The 16885-nt window shown below is 35.2% G+C and overlaps 1 protein-coding gene across 1 annotated transcript in view; it reads right to left on the bottom strand.

The window, feature by feature from the left end:
- Positions 1-16867, bottom strand: part of LOC104160402 (15 kDa selenoprotein) — a gene marked incomplete at its 5' end in the record, with an annotated part of 28201 nt that extends 11334 nt beyond the window's left edge. The window contains 3 exon segments of the mRNA XM_009698515.1: positions 1480-1543; positions 13987-14154; positions 16805-16867. Of these exon segments, the coding sequence (XP_009696817.1) occupies positions 1480-1543; positions 13987-14154; positions 16805-16867 (295 nt within the window).
- Between the last annotated feature and the right edge of the window lie 18 nt (positions 16868-16885).

Raw genomic sequence — 16885 nt, 5'->3', positions numbered from 1 at the left:
GAAGTTAAATTCAAGGGGGAAAATCTAAGTATTCTGAGATTAATACTAATGTGAGGACAAATGCCAGCTGGAAGAATACATTCTACTGCTTTTTAAAATTTCTAAATATGCTCTTAAAAGTTTATCCCATCTTCCAACCTGTTCTAATACCCTATCAGTAAATTTGGTCAAGATAAGTTTAGCTTGGGTAACTACAGAAATCAGTGATGAAAAGGCAAAAGACATCTTTAAGTGCACTAGTCAACCCTTTTTTTCCTTCTTACTGTACCAAAGGAGAACTGGTAGTCAAAACCGAGAACTTATTTAAAAGCCACTGAAATTTATTCAGTCTTTTTAAAAAGCGTGCTATATGATTAATGGAATGTAAATCTTTGAGCACGTTCGATAACCAAGGATTGAAAGGAAAATGTCTTTAAAATTTTCAAGTTTTTCCTTTTGTACTGTAAGCTTTTGGAACATGTTGCATGGTGTGCACACAGCAGAAATTGAGGGCCATTCCCTTTTAGGACTTACAGATGAAGTTAATTGTGGACATAATGCAGGCTGGAGTCAGGCTAACAGGTTGACCTTTTCCTTCAAACCTATAGCTCAAAAGAGCACTAAACTATTACAAATTCACAACCATAAGGAAGCTGAGTGAATGGGCAACAACAGTTGGGAATGTTTTTACGTTTGCTAAATTTGAACAGTCATGGAGATAGTAGGGACTCCTGTGCTAACACACCCCTGAAGTAGAAGTAATTTTAACAATTCTTGTTTTAGCATTTTAAACAGTTGAAAAGAGAAAATAGTTTTGCTCTAGTCGTGCAGTCAATTAACTGAACTGTGTGTGGGTATAGGTGGCAGAAGAGGGTTTAAAGCAGCATAACTTATGTTAATCGTAACCTGTTTTAAAATCTCTTTCTTTTTTCTCACTTGTTTGTCAGTCAGCCTTCAAACATGCCATACTAACACTGGCCATGGTAGACAGAGACATGCTGTTTGTGCAATTTTATGTCTAAAGCTAGATTAGGCATTCTTCTCTACATCCGCCTATCTCCAGAGTGCAATATCAGGATCTTCATTCCAGGGCGGGGGGAGGTGGGGGGAAAATCAAAATACTGCTATCACCTAAGCTCTTCCCCCATTTATAAGAAAATTCCAGTTTGAAATTTCTCACACATGTTGTTCCTGCAGCTTTATGCCACCACACACTGATGGTACCAATTTTCCTTTCACACTACTGTATTCCATTCACTTTAGCTGACTGTCATTATCCACTGACAAAACAATTACACTGCAGGATCTGCAAAAAGAAAGTAGTTCCATAAGTGCACAAATCAATTATTAGAGACCAGTTCCATAACTTTCAGGTCAATGCAACTTTCCTGATATAATATACAAAATTTATGACTACTTGTAGCAGTACTTAAAAGCACATTTTGTCATTCAGCTGTGACAGTATTTTGTATTTGAAAGAACTGCAGTGACTTTACTTACCCTGGACTTGAGGGAACCTTCCCAACTTTCATCCACATACCTCTAGGACAGCTCCTGCATAAAGCTGTATAAATAAACAGAATCTGTTAATGACCAAAAAAAAAAATAATCTAAATTACTAGTTTACTTACGGTGTGTTATCTGTTGAACTATTTTTCTTTGAAGAGACAATATGCTATTGTATTAATGGTAACTACAGACAAATAAGATCCTAAATAGAATCACAATTGCAGACCTGTCTCTGATTTATTCAACAACTGACTGCTCACTCAAGGTACATAATTTTCATTCATTATATTAAAAATGTAAAAACAGGAAAAAGAAGATCATTTGAGATACACTGTTGCTGGAAGCAAAGCTTCATTTAAAAAAAAAAAAGCAATCGGACATGTTACAATGGGAATTATGGACTAGTATTAGGAAAGCTTTATTTCTTCCTCCCCAAAGACGCTAAGAAAGTCTCATTAAGTGAAATTTTAGTTTCCATTTTAAACCTAACTTGGACAGTGAAATACTGTTTATAATAAAGATAATGCAGTGACTTTAGACTTCTCATTTGGGCTAACTATTAGTAATTTATTGTAGTTAATTGTGATTGCAGAAAGAGGACAGATCACATTAACAGGCCTTAGCTAAAGTAATATATACAGGCTGGGCTAACTTTGATGCTTGCACTTAGACACCAATCACTTCTGTCAGCTATGCAAGATACTCAGAGTCAATGTTCTTAAAGCAAAGCATTTCAATTTTATGTATTATCTAAATAAAAAATCACTATTGATCTTGTATGTTATCATGTTTTTAAACTTTCTGGGGTTTTTTGGCAACATGCAATTGATTCTATAGTTTGCAGAATCAAATACAAATTAAGAACAGATTTTTCTGGCTACTAAAATAGAACTTCATACTGTAAAGTCAAGCATAATCTTACACATAGTTGTCAATACTGTATACTAAATCATGTCCTTCTAACCCTGAAACCCCACTGTTTATAGAGAAGCTGACAGAATAAGCTTCATTTAAAAATTCTTAATTCAATTCATTACTTTCTATAAACAATTAAAACCTCTGCTTTTATTTTCTTTTAGACTGTGTTTTCATAACAAATGTGCAAGTCAGGACATGGAAAAAATATAACCTTACTGAAATGAAGCAAATTCATATTTTACTTAAACATGAACTGTGAATACACGTAATTAAAAATAAGCTTTCACTACAAAATTTGATGAGTACTAACCTCTCTGAAAAATGATTGACAAGTCATAAAAGCAAACCATATACAACACAACACGAATCTCAAAGACAATTTTATTAACACTTTGTCCTATCTATGTAAGCATTATGGACAGTCAGGAATACATCTTCATTTTAGAATATGAACCTTCTGAATTCAGGTCCAACTCAACGTTTGCCTAAATACTATGAATTTGAACATAAGAAATACTCTCCTCATTTGCAGAGAAATTACAACCTCTTTCCTGACATGAACTAATCAGTAATCGTTACTTCCACAGTTCAGAACAGCATCTCAGAAATTTGCTTAACTACATTTACATTTTCAACTAGACATTAGATTTAAGATAAAAACTAAGATTTGACTGTTAAAACCCAGAACTGCTATGAAACAATACTCGAGAGATCGAAAATACAGATTTTTTGAAAGCTTTTTTACCCTGGCCAAATAAAGATTTTAACTTAAAAAAGCACTGATAAACAGCTCAGATACTAGCTTGCATAATTAAAGTTCCTCTGGACTTAAAACATGAAATAATTACAAACATGGAGGAAACATGAAATAGTGAGATTATAAACTTCACTCACCTTGCCTCTATTCATTATTCAACATTCAACAACAATTACATCAGCAATCCTGGATTTAGATATTAGTTTGCATTGGTTCTCTGATACTGACATTTATATGGATTTTTCTATCACGAAGTTACTATAAAGAAGTAGGCAAAGGAATAAGTAGCCTTTTTCTATCTAGTTAACTAATTTTTTTATATATGTGTATAAAGAACTAAGTACACCCAAATTTAGGACAACAGTAAGACTAGCATTTTTCAATTTTCATTACTGCAAATAATTCTTACAGTTATTTCTTCCTTTCAAATAAGGAATTCTATGGAACAAGATCACTGCAGGAATTGAAAATACAAAAGACATCTTGTAATTACAAACTACTCCCAGTTTGTAACTCCTAGCCAATATCTGATAAAGTTTAACAAAGAAAACAGCTCAATCGTTGATATTTTGAGCTTATAACTCTGCCATAATTGAAGCCCAACTGTGCTGGTACAAAAAAAAGTTCAGATTCATACTGGGACCAAACAGCTGCTCTCTAGATGGCTAGACAAGAGGAAAAAAAAAAAAAAAAAAAAAAATCAATTGGCTTCATTTATAACTTTAAACAAAGGTGTCTTTTGCAAGAAACACAGGTTTATTTGCATCACTTAGCCCACAACAGAAGCATACTTGTTAGTATCTACTGCTGCTACCATCTCATCATGTCCAAAGCATATGTCCTCCAAACTTCCTTGTGAAGGCATTTACTGTGTTCAAGTATTACTAAGAATGACATGTATCACTCAGTGTGGACGCATACAAACATGATGAGTCAGTTCATTACACAATGCTTAACTCATGAGTTAGTTCATTTTAAAACAATGCTTCACTTGTTTTAGTGCTCATGAAAGTGAGTTTAGCACTACAAGCAATAAAATAAAGACTCTCTAAGCTATCGCTAGTGTCCATTTTAACGTGCAAAACAAGTGCTGTTATGATTTCCAGGCTGATTCATGTCTGCATCTATAAAAATAACTTCTTTTTTAAAAAAACATTCTAATAGTATACTTTCTAAGGCTATTGTGACAAAATCTGAACTTTTGCCCTCATCTTTTACAAAGCATCAACTTGAGTTAAATTTCATTCAAAGTTTTTTTGTAAGCACCTGAAGGTTTTGTAATAATTCACACTGATATAACGAAGATGGCTCTTCAACTGAGAGGAGGAAAGTCACATTATCAGTCACATCTGCTTCAATGATGAAGGAAAGTGGTAATCATAACAGAATAAACCACCATTTACATAAGAATAGCATTAGAAAAAAATACATATTATAAAAATAATTGTTCCAGCCATTAAAAAGAAGGAACCTTAACTTAGGTGAAAGAAAGCATTTCACCTGTTATTAGGAAGGCAATTGAAGTAATTTCTGCAAGACAAAATTCCAGCAGAGCTTCATTTATAAAGAGATTCAGTGTTGTTATCACAATTACTCATGCTGAAAACTCCAGAAAAAAAATTACATTCCTTTTTAAGCTGCTATATAGCTGCTAATGTTTACAACCAAACTGGAAAAAATGGTACTTAACAGAGGTTGCTCCTTGATCATAATGAAATGGTATTAGATCAAAGATGACATAAAAAAGTTTTATAAAATAAATTATCCCAAATTTTACTTCTATAGCACCTACACTTTGCATACTGGTTTCTTCTGACTAAGCCTCTCCCTGCACAGGTTACAAAGTGTCACTCAAACTGGATTTGTACAGCTGTTCATAATCAGCTGAAAAAAAGTTATACTACCATATATCTTAAAAACATGCAATGGAAACTGGCTGTTAAGATAAAGCCACACAATGGCAAAAAGCTATCTTATGGTATCTGTATTCCCTCTGATATCTGCATATTTTACTCGCCTAATATCAAAGAGTTTAAAAAATAAAGTTACGGTCTGAGAACAAGCAGTAAAACACAATTTAGGACTACTGCTAAAACTCTGGAATTTTCACTGGCCTCAGGTACAAGGCAATCTTCCACTAAATATTTACCAACAACTAATCTCTTTCCAATGCAAAGAATTTTTGGTTTTATGACATTCACTGTAATTTTTATTTCATATTACTATATAAGCAGATATGCCAAAGAAACCTCCTCATCCCCTATCAACTCATACTATTTTACTTCAAAGAAAAATCCAGAAAAATATGGATATTATTATTCTTATTGGCCTAAGTTGCTTGGTGGGTGCAAACTGGTATTGTTTTAAAACACGGTGCATGATCTCTTTTTTTGAAAGGCATGCAAATTAATTTTTAGTGTCCCACCCACCCAGGAAGCAAAACCAGTTAATAACTGATATTTGTTCTTCTGAGAAATGAAGTCACAAAGAAAAGAGATTTTGATGCAGGTTTGTTCTGCTCTTTCCTAAACTTTTGTAACTACCAATTCACTTGTTACTTTTATTTTAACTAATCTAGTTTTCTAGTAAAGAAATATACCCTGAGATACAAACTATAAAATATTTTCTCTTCTATTGGGGAGAGGATGCAGGGTATTTGTATGGACAGTTAGAAGTTTTCAAGTATCACTCTAGACTTCTTCCCTGGAGACAGAAAAAGAGCAAGAATCTGAGGGTTAACAGTCAGAAAGCCTCACTGCCAGGAACATTATGAATTACTGTTCTGTAATGTAGAAAGCCAATAAAGTCATTGCTACACACACATCATTCTGAACTGATGTCATTAGTAAATTTAGCAACAAAGAAACTGCTCCCATTCACAACTCATTATCTTGTGAAAGGAGATGCCTAATTCTAAATAAAAGTTTGGAAACAAAGAGTCAAACAGTCAAAAACCAGTTATTTGAATAACTCCTATTCCTGTGGTTAGTGCTATGTATTACAGGCAAATTCCTCTGAACAAAGCTGAAGCAGAATCTAAGCTCTCATTTATTTGCAGGGAAGGAAATTCCAACTGAACATAAGGGGGCGGAAAAAAAAGGTCACAATGAGGGTGTTTAAGCACTGAAATAATTTACTAAGAAAGGTTGTAAAATCTGTATCCCTGGCAATCTTCAGAACTTTGAGTTCTGCTTTGAGTAGGAGATTCAACTTCTTTGTTCTGTATGTACACAACATAGTTATGCATTACTACTACAATCATCAGCATACAGAAAGTGTGTCATCCATCTAACTGTGTTACTTTTGGTGTTAAACAATCTCCTCCTTGCAACCTTATGTAAACATTTTTGCTCCTTAAATCCAACAACCACCAAAAAGCTTCAAAACAACCTCCCGTCCAGGTAGACTATTTTTTGTTAACTTTGCTCTCTGAGATAGTTTGGTGTAAGGTTGTGTGAGCAAGAGATCTGGCACAAGGGTGAGAGAGAAAACGCAGAAGCCGAGCAACCATCAACTTTAGACCTCTGGAGCTCTAGCATGGATTAGGTGGTGTGAATGCCCAATTTATTATTTGAGTGGGCGTGGAGGGCAGAGTGGAATAGTGGAGAAGTGTGGTGGAAAAAGGGCTCCTATGTACAGGCTCTCGCTTGGACCTAGCGAACAGAATCACGTAAACTAAGAAGTACAGACAGAAAGTTAACAGTTTAAATTTCAGTTTTGGAATACACTGTCCAATTAGTTTTGCTATCTAACCATCTGCTTACCTCTAGAAGTAAAATCCCCGAACATCTCTTATTCTCCAGAACTTGTGCTTTTATTAAAAAACAAAGCATCGTAGAAGAGTTGCAAAGAAAATATTGAGAATTCACCAACTATTTATTTGACTTTGCGCATTTAAGTAATTTGGAGACTCTAACTTTTTGAAGTTGTTTCAACAGAGTCAAATGCCAGTGTTTTATCCAGATGAAGGAGCTCAGACTCAATTAGCTAAACCTATTCCTTTCACCAGCACAGATGCACACCAACAACTTTAACTCACATTTAGTAAATTCACATTTATAATTTTCCTAACCTTTTCTTTTTCACTGATAAGACTAGAAAGAGGTCTTCCATAGGTAAGGCTTGCCCTACCACAGACAGATGATATATTTTATCTTAGTTTATCTGACGTAGATAAACTTTTGGTGAATGTGATCCAAACAAAAGACGGTACATTTCTTGTCTTAGGCATTGACTAGCTAGCTACACCTTCCTTATCCAAGACTACTGTTTGTCAACATTAATCTTCATTGCTGGTAACGTTGCGTACAGAAAGATATGGTAAAGTTCTTGAGAAGGACATCTACTTCAGCACATTTTTAGTACAAGGAATGGCTGTGCATAATATTCCGAAGCAACAGAACTCTGATAAGAGACTTATCAATCAGAGAGAACACAATCATCTCAATTCCCCAACCTCCATATCAATATTACCCATAAAATTATTCCTCTGTGAACTATATGGGACACTTTCTAGTTAAAAGCAAACTTTGAAGGCAGATCATTTGACACATTAGCTTTAATTACAGTTTTATTATTTACTTGAGTGTTAAAATATGCTGTCATTGAATTACGCTATTTTTAAAAGTCACACTTAGTAAAGACAACGAACATGAACCATTTTTATGTAGCATGTTAGAAATAAGGAGTAAAGCTATGTAAAAGCATAATCTGATTTTTACAAAGCAAACAGGATTTTATAGAACACATCAAAAGACAGAAAAAGCTGGGGTTTTTGAGAAACAGCTACAAGTAAACTAAAATTCTAATTCATTTATACAAGCATTGATGCGACTTACATTTACACTACACCCTTGAGATGTCAATGAATTCTAAGTAGTTCTCTATTTTTACCCATCGAGTTAAAAATGAAGATATGAGACTACTTCATTGGAAGTATTCATATTAAGAGCCTCTGGCAGAAGAGCAAGAAGGCAGCCAACAGTAATTTTTGAGCGTAGCACTTTAATTAGTGAAAAGAAAAAAAGCCCTGAAAAATGAAACTAAATTGGGTCACGCAAGAATAGCTTCAAGCATTAAAAGCATTTCAAGTTATTTTAGTGTCAGTAATTACTATGAGTTTTGTAAACTACTTGGAGTTTTAAAAAGTAAGTCTGAACAAGAATGTCACCTTATTCCTCCCTGTAATTCATAACAGCACATTTAAAAGGTCTGTACATGTAAAAATGTAGAGTTTTAAGAGAGCTTTCAATTTGACTTTTTAATTAAAAGTAGAACACAGTCATGTTTATTATTAATATTACACTAAATAAGTATTTCATTGCCAGGAGGAGTCTAACACTAACTCCACTCAAAGAACTGGTTTTAAGTTATGGTCAAACTACATCATAAGGAGAATAGATCAAACTACATCATAAGGAGAATATAAGTATTCCATTAGGATAATAATCCGTTAGGATTACAATAACCTGTTCTGAGGAACAGTTTCTGCATACATGCTCATCTCCTAACCTATAAAGTTTAAAGGCCCTGAATTTGTATAAGCATATTTTTCACCTTTCCGTGAAACGAAGAGGCATCTTTTCTTCAGATTAGACCAAGCTGAACATTAGCAGCTACTTATTACATGGGCTAAATAAATATAATTCACTCTTCTCTTATATATCGTCCCTCACCTCCGTATTTTTCAGCCACAAAACCCTCTCAAATTGTGTGATACTATGCAGAAACAGGTGGCTGACATGGAAGAAAGGATCAGAGCCCAGGCTTCACTTTAAACAGACTAGAAGTTCTGTAGTTTTGCAGTTTTGAAACAGGCCAAATCATTCATGTCTTAAAATTACTGCCCACAATTTCAAGTACCAAGGACTTGCAAGGAAAAGTCTGATGCAGTGAATCTTGACAGATGATACATGATAGAATCTTCCTGCAGAAATGTTGAAGTACCTGGTTATGCACAGCATCAGTTACAATGCAACAACTAGGGAACAGGTCTGCAACGTGCCTAGCTGCCCCATGTTCTGATAAATCTAACTGCCATGAAGACACGCTTACCTGACTGGCCAGTGGAAATCCATAATAAAACTCTAGGAAAGGTTCCTCTGTTGTGTTTTGACTTTTCTCCCCATTTTCCTGAGTGTTTTAGTATGCATTCTTAGGATTTTCTCCTCAGCTCGTTCTCTGTTTTCAGCATTTTTCAAAATGTTGAGAAAACACAACACTTAAAGGTCACTAAATACCACTGTTTTCTAAATCTCATCCACTCTGTTTGTCTACAGCTAATGGGGTTATGTTCATAGACCTGCATCGACTTCCAAACAGCAGTCATAAATACTGAAAATCATTTTAGGTTGAGGTAGAATGGGGATCTGAATGTAAAGCAACCTTAAGAAGAGCTTTAAGATTTTTTGGAAAAAGTAATTACCAAAGTTTAAGCTGCCCACACATTTATTTCAGGTTAATATTTCACAACACTTTCATGTCAAAAAAAGGAAACTTTTATATTTACTGGTGTGGGAAGAACATCATGTCTCCCCTCTTACAGCACAAGAATTCATTTCAAGTTTCTGAAATATTTCATTGTATTTATTTACATTGCTACATCTACTACAAGTTTAGTAAAAAAATAATCCTAAATTTCTCATTATCTTAGCAATGATGAGGCCAGATATTCCAATAAATCAATAAACCATGTTTTGACAGCTTAGCATATTTTCACAAGCCTAAATATGTGCACAAGAAAGTTGCTAAAAATCTCAGGATTTTAGATGGTTTTGCTTAAATTTGTACAGTGGAGCAGTTATTATCCATATCTACGTAACATTAAAAAGTATGCATATAGACTTCTGTAACATTAGGTTTGCTTTGTTTTACAGTAGAATCATAAACTTCGTATCTAGAATCAGATTTAGAAGTAGTGAAATTGCTTGTAGCAATCCTGCACAGTGCAACTGTAAAATTTAATGCATTGAAAATTTCAGAGTTGATTCTTAAAATTAATTTGTATTTTGACACATATATATTGCTGAGATAAAAGATAAGATTTTAATACACAATTAATATAATATGCTTATAGTTATGTCTGAAATGATCACACGGCGTAAGTGAAGCTGCAGATGGAGTGCAGCTATTTTCAGCTACTGCAAAATATGGACAATCTCTCCTGCTACTACAATTTCATGCACAGTTAGCTTCACCTCCATTTCATCCTTCTACATTTTACACACCAGTAGTACTCTGCATCGACAGACTGAGGCTTAAAACTTGCAGCTGTCTAAAGCAATAATGTTTAAGCTAGCCTCTGAATTAGTCTGAAAGTGAATACAAAAAATCTCTAGACGAGAAGAAAATAACTGAAAGAATTTTTTTTCATTTTACCCACCGTACAATTATGAAGTAATTAAAACATTGCACTGGACAGGTGTGAGCAGAAGTTAAGAGCAAGACAAGTAACTGGGTAACAAGAGCACCTCACAGCTATTTTCTGCAATGTCCATTCACGGAATACTGGACCAATAACAAGACTAAGATTAATAAACATCTTTCAAGGATATGAAAGAGTTGAAATCTGTGATCATCTCATTTAACGTTGCATTGATGGTATTCAGCACAAAATATTTTTAGGATTGGGCATATTTCACAGATCATTTGTAAAAAGTAGCAACGATACATAAAAATTCTCAGATACATATGCTATCCCCCTTACCTTTAATTTTAAATTGTCATTTAAAATTCAGGCGCAAGACATGCAATAAACTAACTCCTGCTTTCTCTATTTCTAACGCTTGCCACATACTTATAAGAAGAATTAACTTAAAATCCTGAAGTCTGTCCTGGAATTCTAATAGTTTGCAAGTCTGTTTGTAGCACAGACTACCAACATGCTGTGTCACATGATGGGAACAGATATCTGCTCACATAATGAACAAGCTATGTCATGCACTGGAATCATGCTTCAGGAAAAAAAACTCCTGTACTTTGAGGATGTTCAAGTATGTAGTCACAGCATTAGCAAAACCCAGAGCACCACTGCTCTAGAACTCAGCAACATCAGCAAGTCAGACATCTTACATCTAAATGCAGGTTTTTAGAACAAGAGTAAGCAAAATCTTCATGCAAGAGGGTAGGAAGATAAACTTTTAAGATTTTTAACATCCATTCACTCTCAACTATCAAATTTTCACTAGAAAGATTTCAATGGTAACCTAAAAAAAAAACAGGGAAAAAATATGGCAAAAAGCAGTGTTCAGTTTTTCTATTCTGCATGAGCATCATGAAAACACTACTTTAGCAAGAAGCTACTATAAATTAGACTGAGCTTAAGATTTTAGTCTTCCATAAGAAATTAACAATTACAGACATCTATTACAACCAGCACTATGTTAAAACACAAGTCAATCCAAAATGTCATGATTCTGAAAGCAATCTGTTAAGACAATATTCATGGTCAGTACTCCCAACACTAACTTTCCACTGGCTAATCTTCAATGGAATTTAGTCAGTACAAGTTTAAAAAAAATTTAAAAAAATATCAGCAAATCCAAAATACACATTTCCAAGCAGTGGTAACAGTATAAAAAATTTCCACCTTCTGAAACAGCATTCAAAAGAATATTAGAAACAATGCTAAAATTTAGCACTCAACCATATAACCATAGTGTTAGAACAATGCAATATTTCTATTGACACACACAGTACGGAAAGCCTGCATTCTAACCTTCATATGGAAATGCAGGAAAATAGTATCATAATCACTCCTATAATTCAAGCTGGTACTTAACACACTAACTCCAAATCTCAAGTATCATTTCTATTGAATTTCTTCAAAAATGTCACAGAAGAAAAGATAAAATAATAATCAAGATGTACATTGAACTGTGCTATAGTAGCAAATTGTTCACATTTACTACAGAGTACAAGCAGAAAATGAAACTCAGTAAACCAACACAGACTAAAAAACAACTTATAACACACAATCTTTTGGTTCACTACGAAGGGATTTGTCAAACGACCTTGAGACCCCGTCCAGCCCTATGCTTCTTGTTCTACTACATTCAGCATGACTAAAATAGAAAAAGTTTTGAGACTAAAAATATTTACAACATAAAGCCCTGACCAGAAAATCGCATTTGATTAGTTTTACACAAGAAGCGTGATTATTCACATGGTGAAACTTCGGTCTGATTCAGGATAATCAGGAAAATATCCATTGATTTACATTCTGTTGTTTGACCCAACTTTTATTAATGCATTGTTTACAACACAAACTAAGTTACACCCTTGAGTAAATTACTGATAAATTGATGAAGACAGAATCTTCTTCTTCAGAAGTCACATTAACAGAAATGTAACATAACTCCCCTAGTTTATTTTCCCAACAAGTGGCAACACATATTATCCTGTTCCACAAGTTCTTGTGCTACATCTTATGCACACTGAGGCAAAACTGTATGAATATTACCTGAACAAATAAAAGCATCCACTCATTAACTGAGGACAGGAAGCCTTGCTTCTGCCACCACAACTGTTACTGGTTGTGGTACATAAGCACAGCACAGCTGGAGACCCCTTCCAATTTTTCCATTCCCTTTTAGTACATTTCATTAGATTTTATTCTGAAACTTTTCAGCTTTTGTGTGTGTATATATACGTATAGATATGTACATACATGTAGGAATGGAGTATTTTCCAGAGACAAACTTTCCTTCATATATCTAGCAAAGAAAAAGTCTTAGATATCAAGTCCCACAAGGATTGTACTGAAATATTACTGCAATCATTCTTTTGTCAATATATGAAACAGCAAAATTTACAGTTTTACCTCTTATCCTGATAGTCCCTCAATATTAAGGAACTACTAAATATTAATTCTCTGCAAATCTCAAACACTTCCTTCTTGATATTTAATATATTGTGCCTAATGCTGTAATCAGTGATTTTGTTAACAATTATAGACTTTTTAAAATGTTATGCTGAATTTATGTTATGCCGACAGAAGAAACCTGCTAGATTTCATCATTAATAGCTAACTAACAACATGATATCTCCTAGTTGTTAAAAATAATTTCAACATCTCTTCTCCTTGAAATCTCTACTTTCCTTATAATTGATTGGTCCTCAATCTACTCTAGAGTAATCAAACTACAACATGTTGGAAAGCATGTATTCTTTTCAAGACTCTAAAAATTCTTCCTTGCTGACATACCTTAAGCAAGATAGATATTTAATTACTACAGATAGGGGAAAGGTTTTGCCTTAGCCTGATTGAAGCACAGCATGGGTTCTGAGCAAGATTATTCCCAGTATTTCCAGCTGTTAGAACCTAGCTGTTCTCACCGCTGCAGAATGGTTGAGCAGTCCTGCTTCTGTCAGGTTTGTGCCACTTCAAGGAGCAGACCTGACAGCTGCACCAGCCTTTTGTTCGTAGGGACTGAACTGAACTGTCCTGGCCATTACACTGTGGGTCAATCACCAAGCCATTGCTGCGATCAAGAACATCATTCTCCTTATCTCCTCTTTTTTTGCCCTCTTCAAATCCCATACTTCTTTCAATTTAAAGAAGTTGGACATAGCTCCCATTAGTCACTTCACACTAGAGAAGAGCCGTCACAGAACCAAAGGTTTCTCCGCTCATACAGGGATGTCACTTTAGAGCAGTATGGCAAATTTGCAAATCCAGACCCTGTGTATATTGGGTTATCAAGAAACGTTGCACTTTCCTCTTGAGATTTTAATCCAGATTCTCATATATTTTTAAAATTAAAAGCTCCATAAACATAACAAAGTGTTAAATTATTCCACGGAAGATTTGTTCCAAAACTCACCTTTCTGGTTTCCAACTGAGCTTCTTCTTGGCAGCACTGCCTGCAGAACGGATCCAACTGATTCAGATTGAACTGTCCAAGAAGATTGCAAGAACTGCATAGCAAGTTACTGGAGAATCCCAGCTCTCTGCAAGCTTCTGATGACAACTGTGCCCCATACACACTTCTCTGAAAATCAATACAATGTTATACTTTAATATTAAACGTAGTTGTTTAAAAAGGAAGATTTTAAATTTTTTAATGATTAGGAAGAACAACTAAGTCTCTTGTGACCATTTTACAGTAACATCTAATGGTCTGCCCATAACTACAGAACACCATCTTATTTTGAGGAATGGTCTTAAACTAATAGTGAATTCTAGACACTCATAATATGTGTATTTCAAGGTATCAGACCTGCTGAAATTTACTTTTATATATATGCTTCTGACAACTCTACTGTTTTCCTATTGCTTGCTCCAAATTAAGAAAAAAACCACAACATAATCAATCAGCTGAAATGCACATGGCTACAGCTCTCTAAAGCTTGCTCTTTCAAAACAACTTCAGTAAATTCCCTATCACCAAAAACACACTTGGAAAATAAGTGTAACAGCTAAGTTTGGGAAAAGTACAACCAGGGAGTGATGAAGCGGATCAAACTGCTCAAGAAGGCTTACAAGTAGGATTTTAATTTCATGTTTGCATTAATGTTATAGGAAAATCATATACTAGACAAAAACCTGCAATTCTGATTTACTGGTAATACATTAAAATAGGCAATTCAAGTACATGGCTTCTATGAATAACACCAGTTCTGGTTTTAATGAGCAGCCAAAACAATTTTATCAAGTATCCCAGCACTTAAATGATATCTGGTTTTTGTTTTCCACATTCCCACTTCCATACAGAGGGATTTCTCACAGCCTATCTTAAAACCTTTCCTTCCAGTTGCATGCTGGGGGTGGGGGGGAAGCAAGAGAGGAAATTAAGAAAGGAGATAACAGAGACAGTTTTCTGAGATGATTCTCAGTCTGGGTGAAAGACCTCGGGCAAAACCCACAACATCTAAAACACCAACAAAAAAATCTGCTTTCAGACAAGATTAAGATGATAACAGCAAACTGGACTGGATGATAACAGACCAAGAGTCAGAAGAATTGTGCTGGGCCAAACAGAAAAATACAGAAGAAAAACAAAGTCTGTCCTTCAGCAAATCAGACTTCTCTTCACATTCACCCATCTTTTAACATATACAGCACACCCAAGTAAAGTTGAGACAAAATCCATTTCCTCCCCTAAAGTGGCCAACCTACAGCCAAAGGAAAGACATCTGATATGACAGATAGGAAATACTGTGGATTAGGAATTGGTAGAAAATATTAGGTGCCTCATTATTCTGTTTCTCTGTACCTGCTAAAAAAGTTAAAGCATGAACAGAAAAGTATAATACATAGAAAATTATTTTGAAATTATTATTCTGACAGGCAGAAAGCTATTTTTTTCTTCCTACAGGACACTGCTAAAGTAATTTCTACATGTGACAGCATGCAACCAAAAGTAGGACCCTATTCTACCAGAATCATCTACTCTTTACCCTGAAGGATAAAGGCAATACAAAATATAACACCACCACAGCATTACAAAAAATCTAAGGAGGATGCCAAACACTGCCAAGCTACATTTTGTTTACTGTTGACTTATTAAATTAATGATGACAGTAGCTAAAACAGTTTTCTTGCACCTTACTGCTTGATTATCCTCTTTTCCTCATTTTTGAATCTGTTCACCTGGGAGCAAAAATAGCAATACTGGCAGTGTCATTTTATTTCCAATAACAACACTCCTCACACTTTTCCCCAGCAGCACTCTAGAGCATTGTGTAATAAGGCTAATACTCCGTTTTGAGGGGGGGAACCAATCAAAAAACAGTGTATGAAAGCAAGTGAAGTGTCCATTACAAGAGAATTCCTCAGTGATGAAGTTCTGGTTACGCAGCAAGCTCAAAACAGCTTTAGAGTAAAACCATAGGGAGCGGGAGGAGGGAAAAAAACTGGAAGAAATTGGCTCTGCCCAGTATTTTTCCTCATTTTTTAGTACTGTAACTATTGTACTATCTTGAAATAGTAAGCATAGTAATTATAATAAGTGTCTCTGTTTAGGATTAGAAAAAGAATTCTCACATTTCAGAAGTTAATTTACCATCAGAAAAAGATAATTTCAGCTATTTAGCCGGTGATATGCCTCATTTCAGCAACATGCTCTCCCTGAAGCTTTGAGTATAAATACGTTACACAACTGCTTTGCTTTCACGCTAGGTAATTTAATATATAAAAGCGAATACATCATAGATACAAATTGCTTTAGGAAGTACTTAGTAGTTAGAGTGAAACATTTTAACAGGTCTTTTGTATAATCTCATGTCTCTGGAACTCAGGTGGGTCAGAGATTTAACGGCATCAGGTGCACTAAAACGGAGAAAGCTGACTTGTCTGGAAAACCTCGAGGCACAGCCTTCATAGCACAACCCTCAGCTAGAAACCAAACGCCAACTAGCTTCGCTTTCCAAACCCATTCTTACCTTTGTAACTAAGGATAACCCGGGTCATGAGGCTTATAACAACACACAAATGCCATTAAAAACGGGCGACGAAGCCTGTAAATTTATTCCAAAAGTCACTGCAACACCTGCAGCGATCGCCGTCTCCCGAGCTACCAGGGCAAACCGGGGCCGAGGCGAGGGACAAGGCAGAGGGCTGTTTAGGCTTCAAAATGCGGCTCTCGCAGTCTGGAAGAGCAGAGGCAGCGACAGCAGGAAGAAACAGCAGAAGCAGAGAACAGCCTCCAACAAAGAGATCAAAAGCGGTGGCCACAGAGGCAGGAGAGGGACGAGGCGCGGGACGACGCCTCAAGGAGGGGA

This window comes from Cariama cristata, unplaced genomic scaffold, assembly GCF_000690535.1.
Source record: "Cariama cristata isolate BGI_N322 unplaced genomic scaffold, ASM69053v1 scaffold3454, whole genome shotgun sequence".
NCBI lineage: Eukaryota > Metazoa > Chordata > Aves > Cariamiformes > Cariamidae > Cariama > Cariama cristata.
The sequence above is the reverse complement of the archived record's forward strand: the minus strand, read 5'-3'. Positions and strand labels throughout refer to the sequence as shown.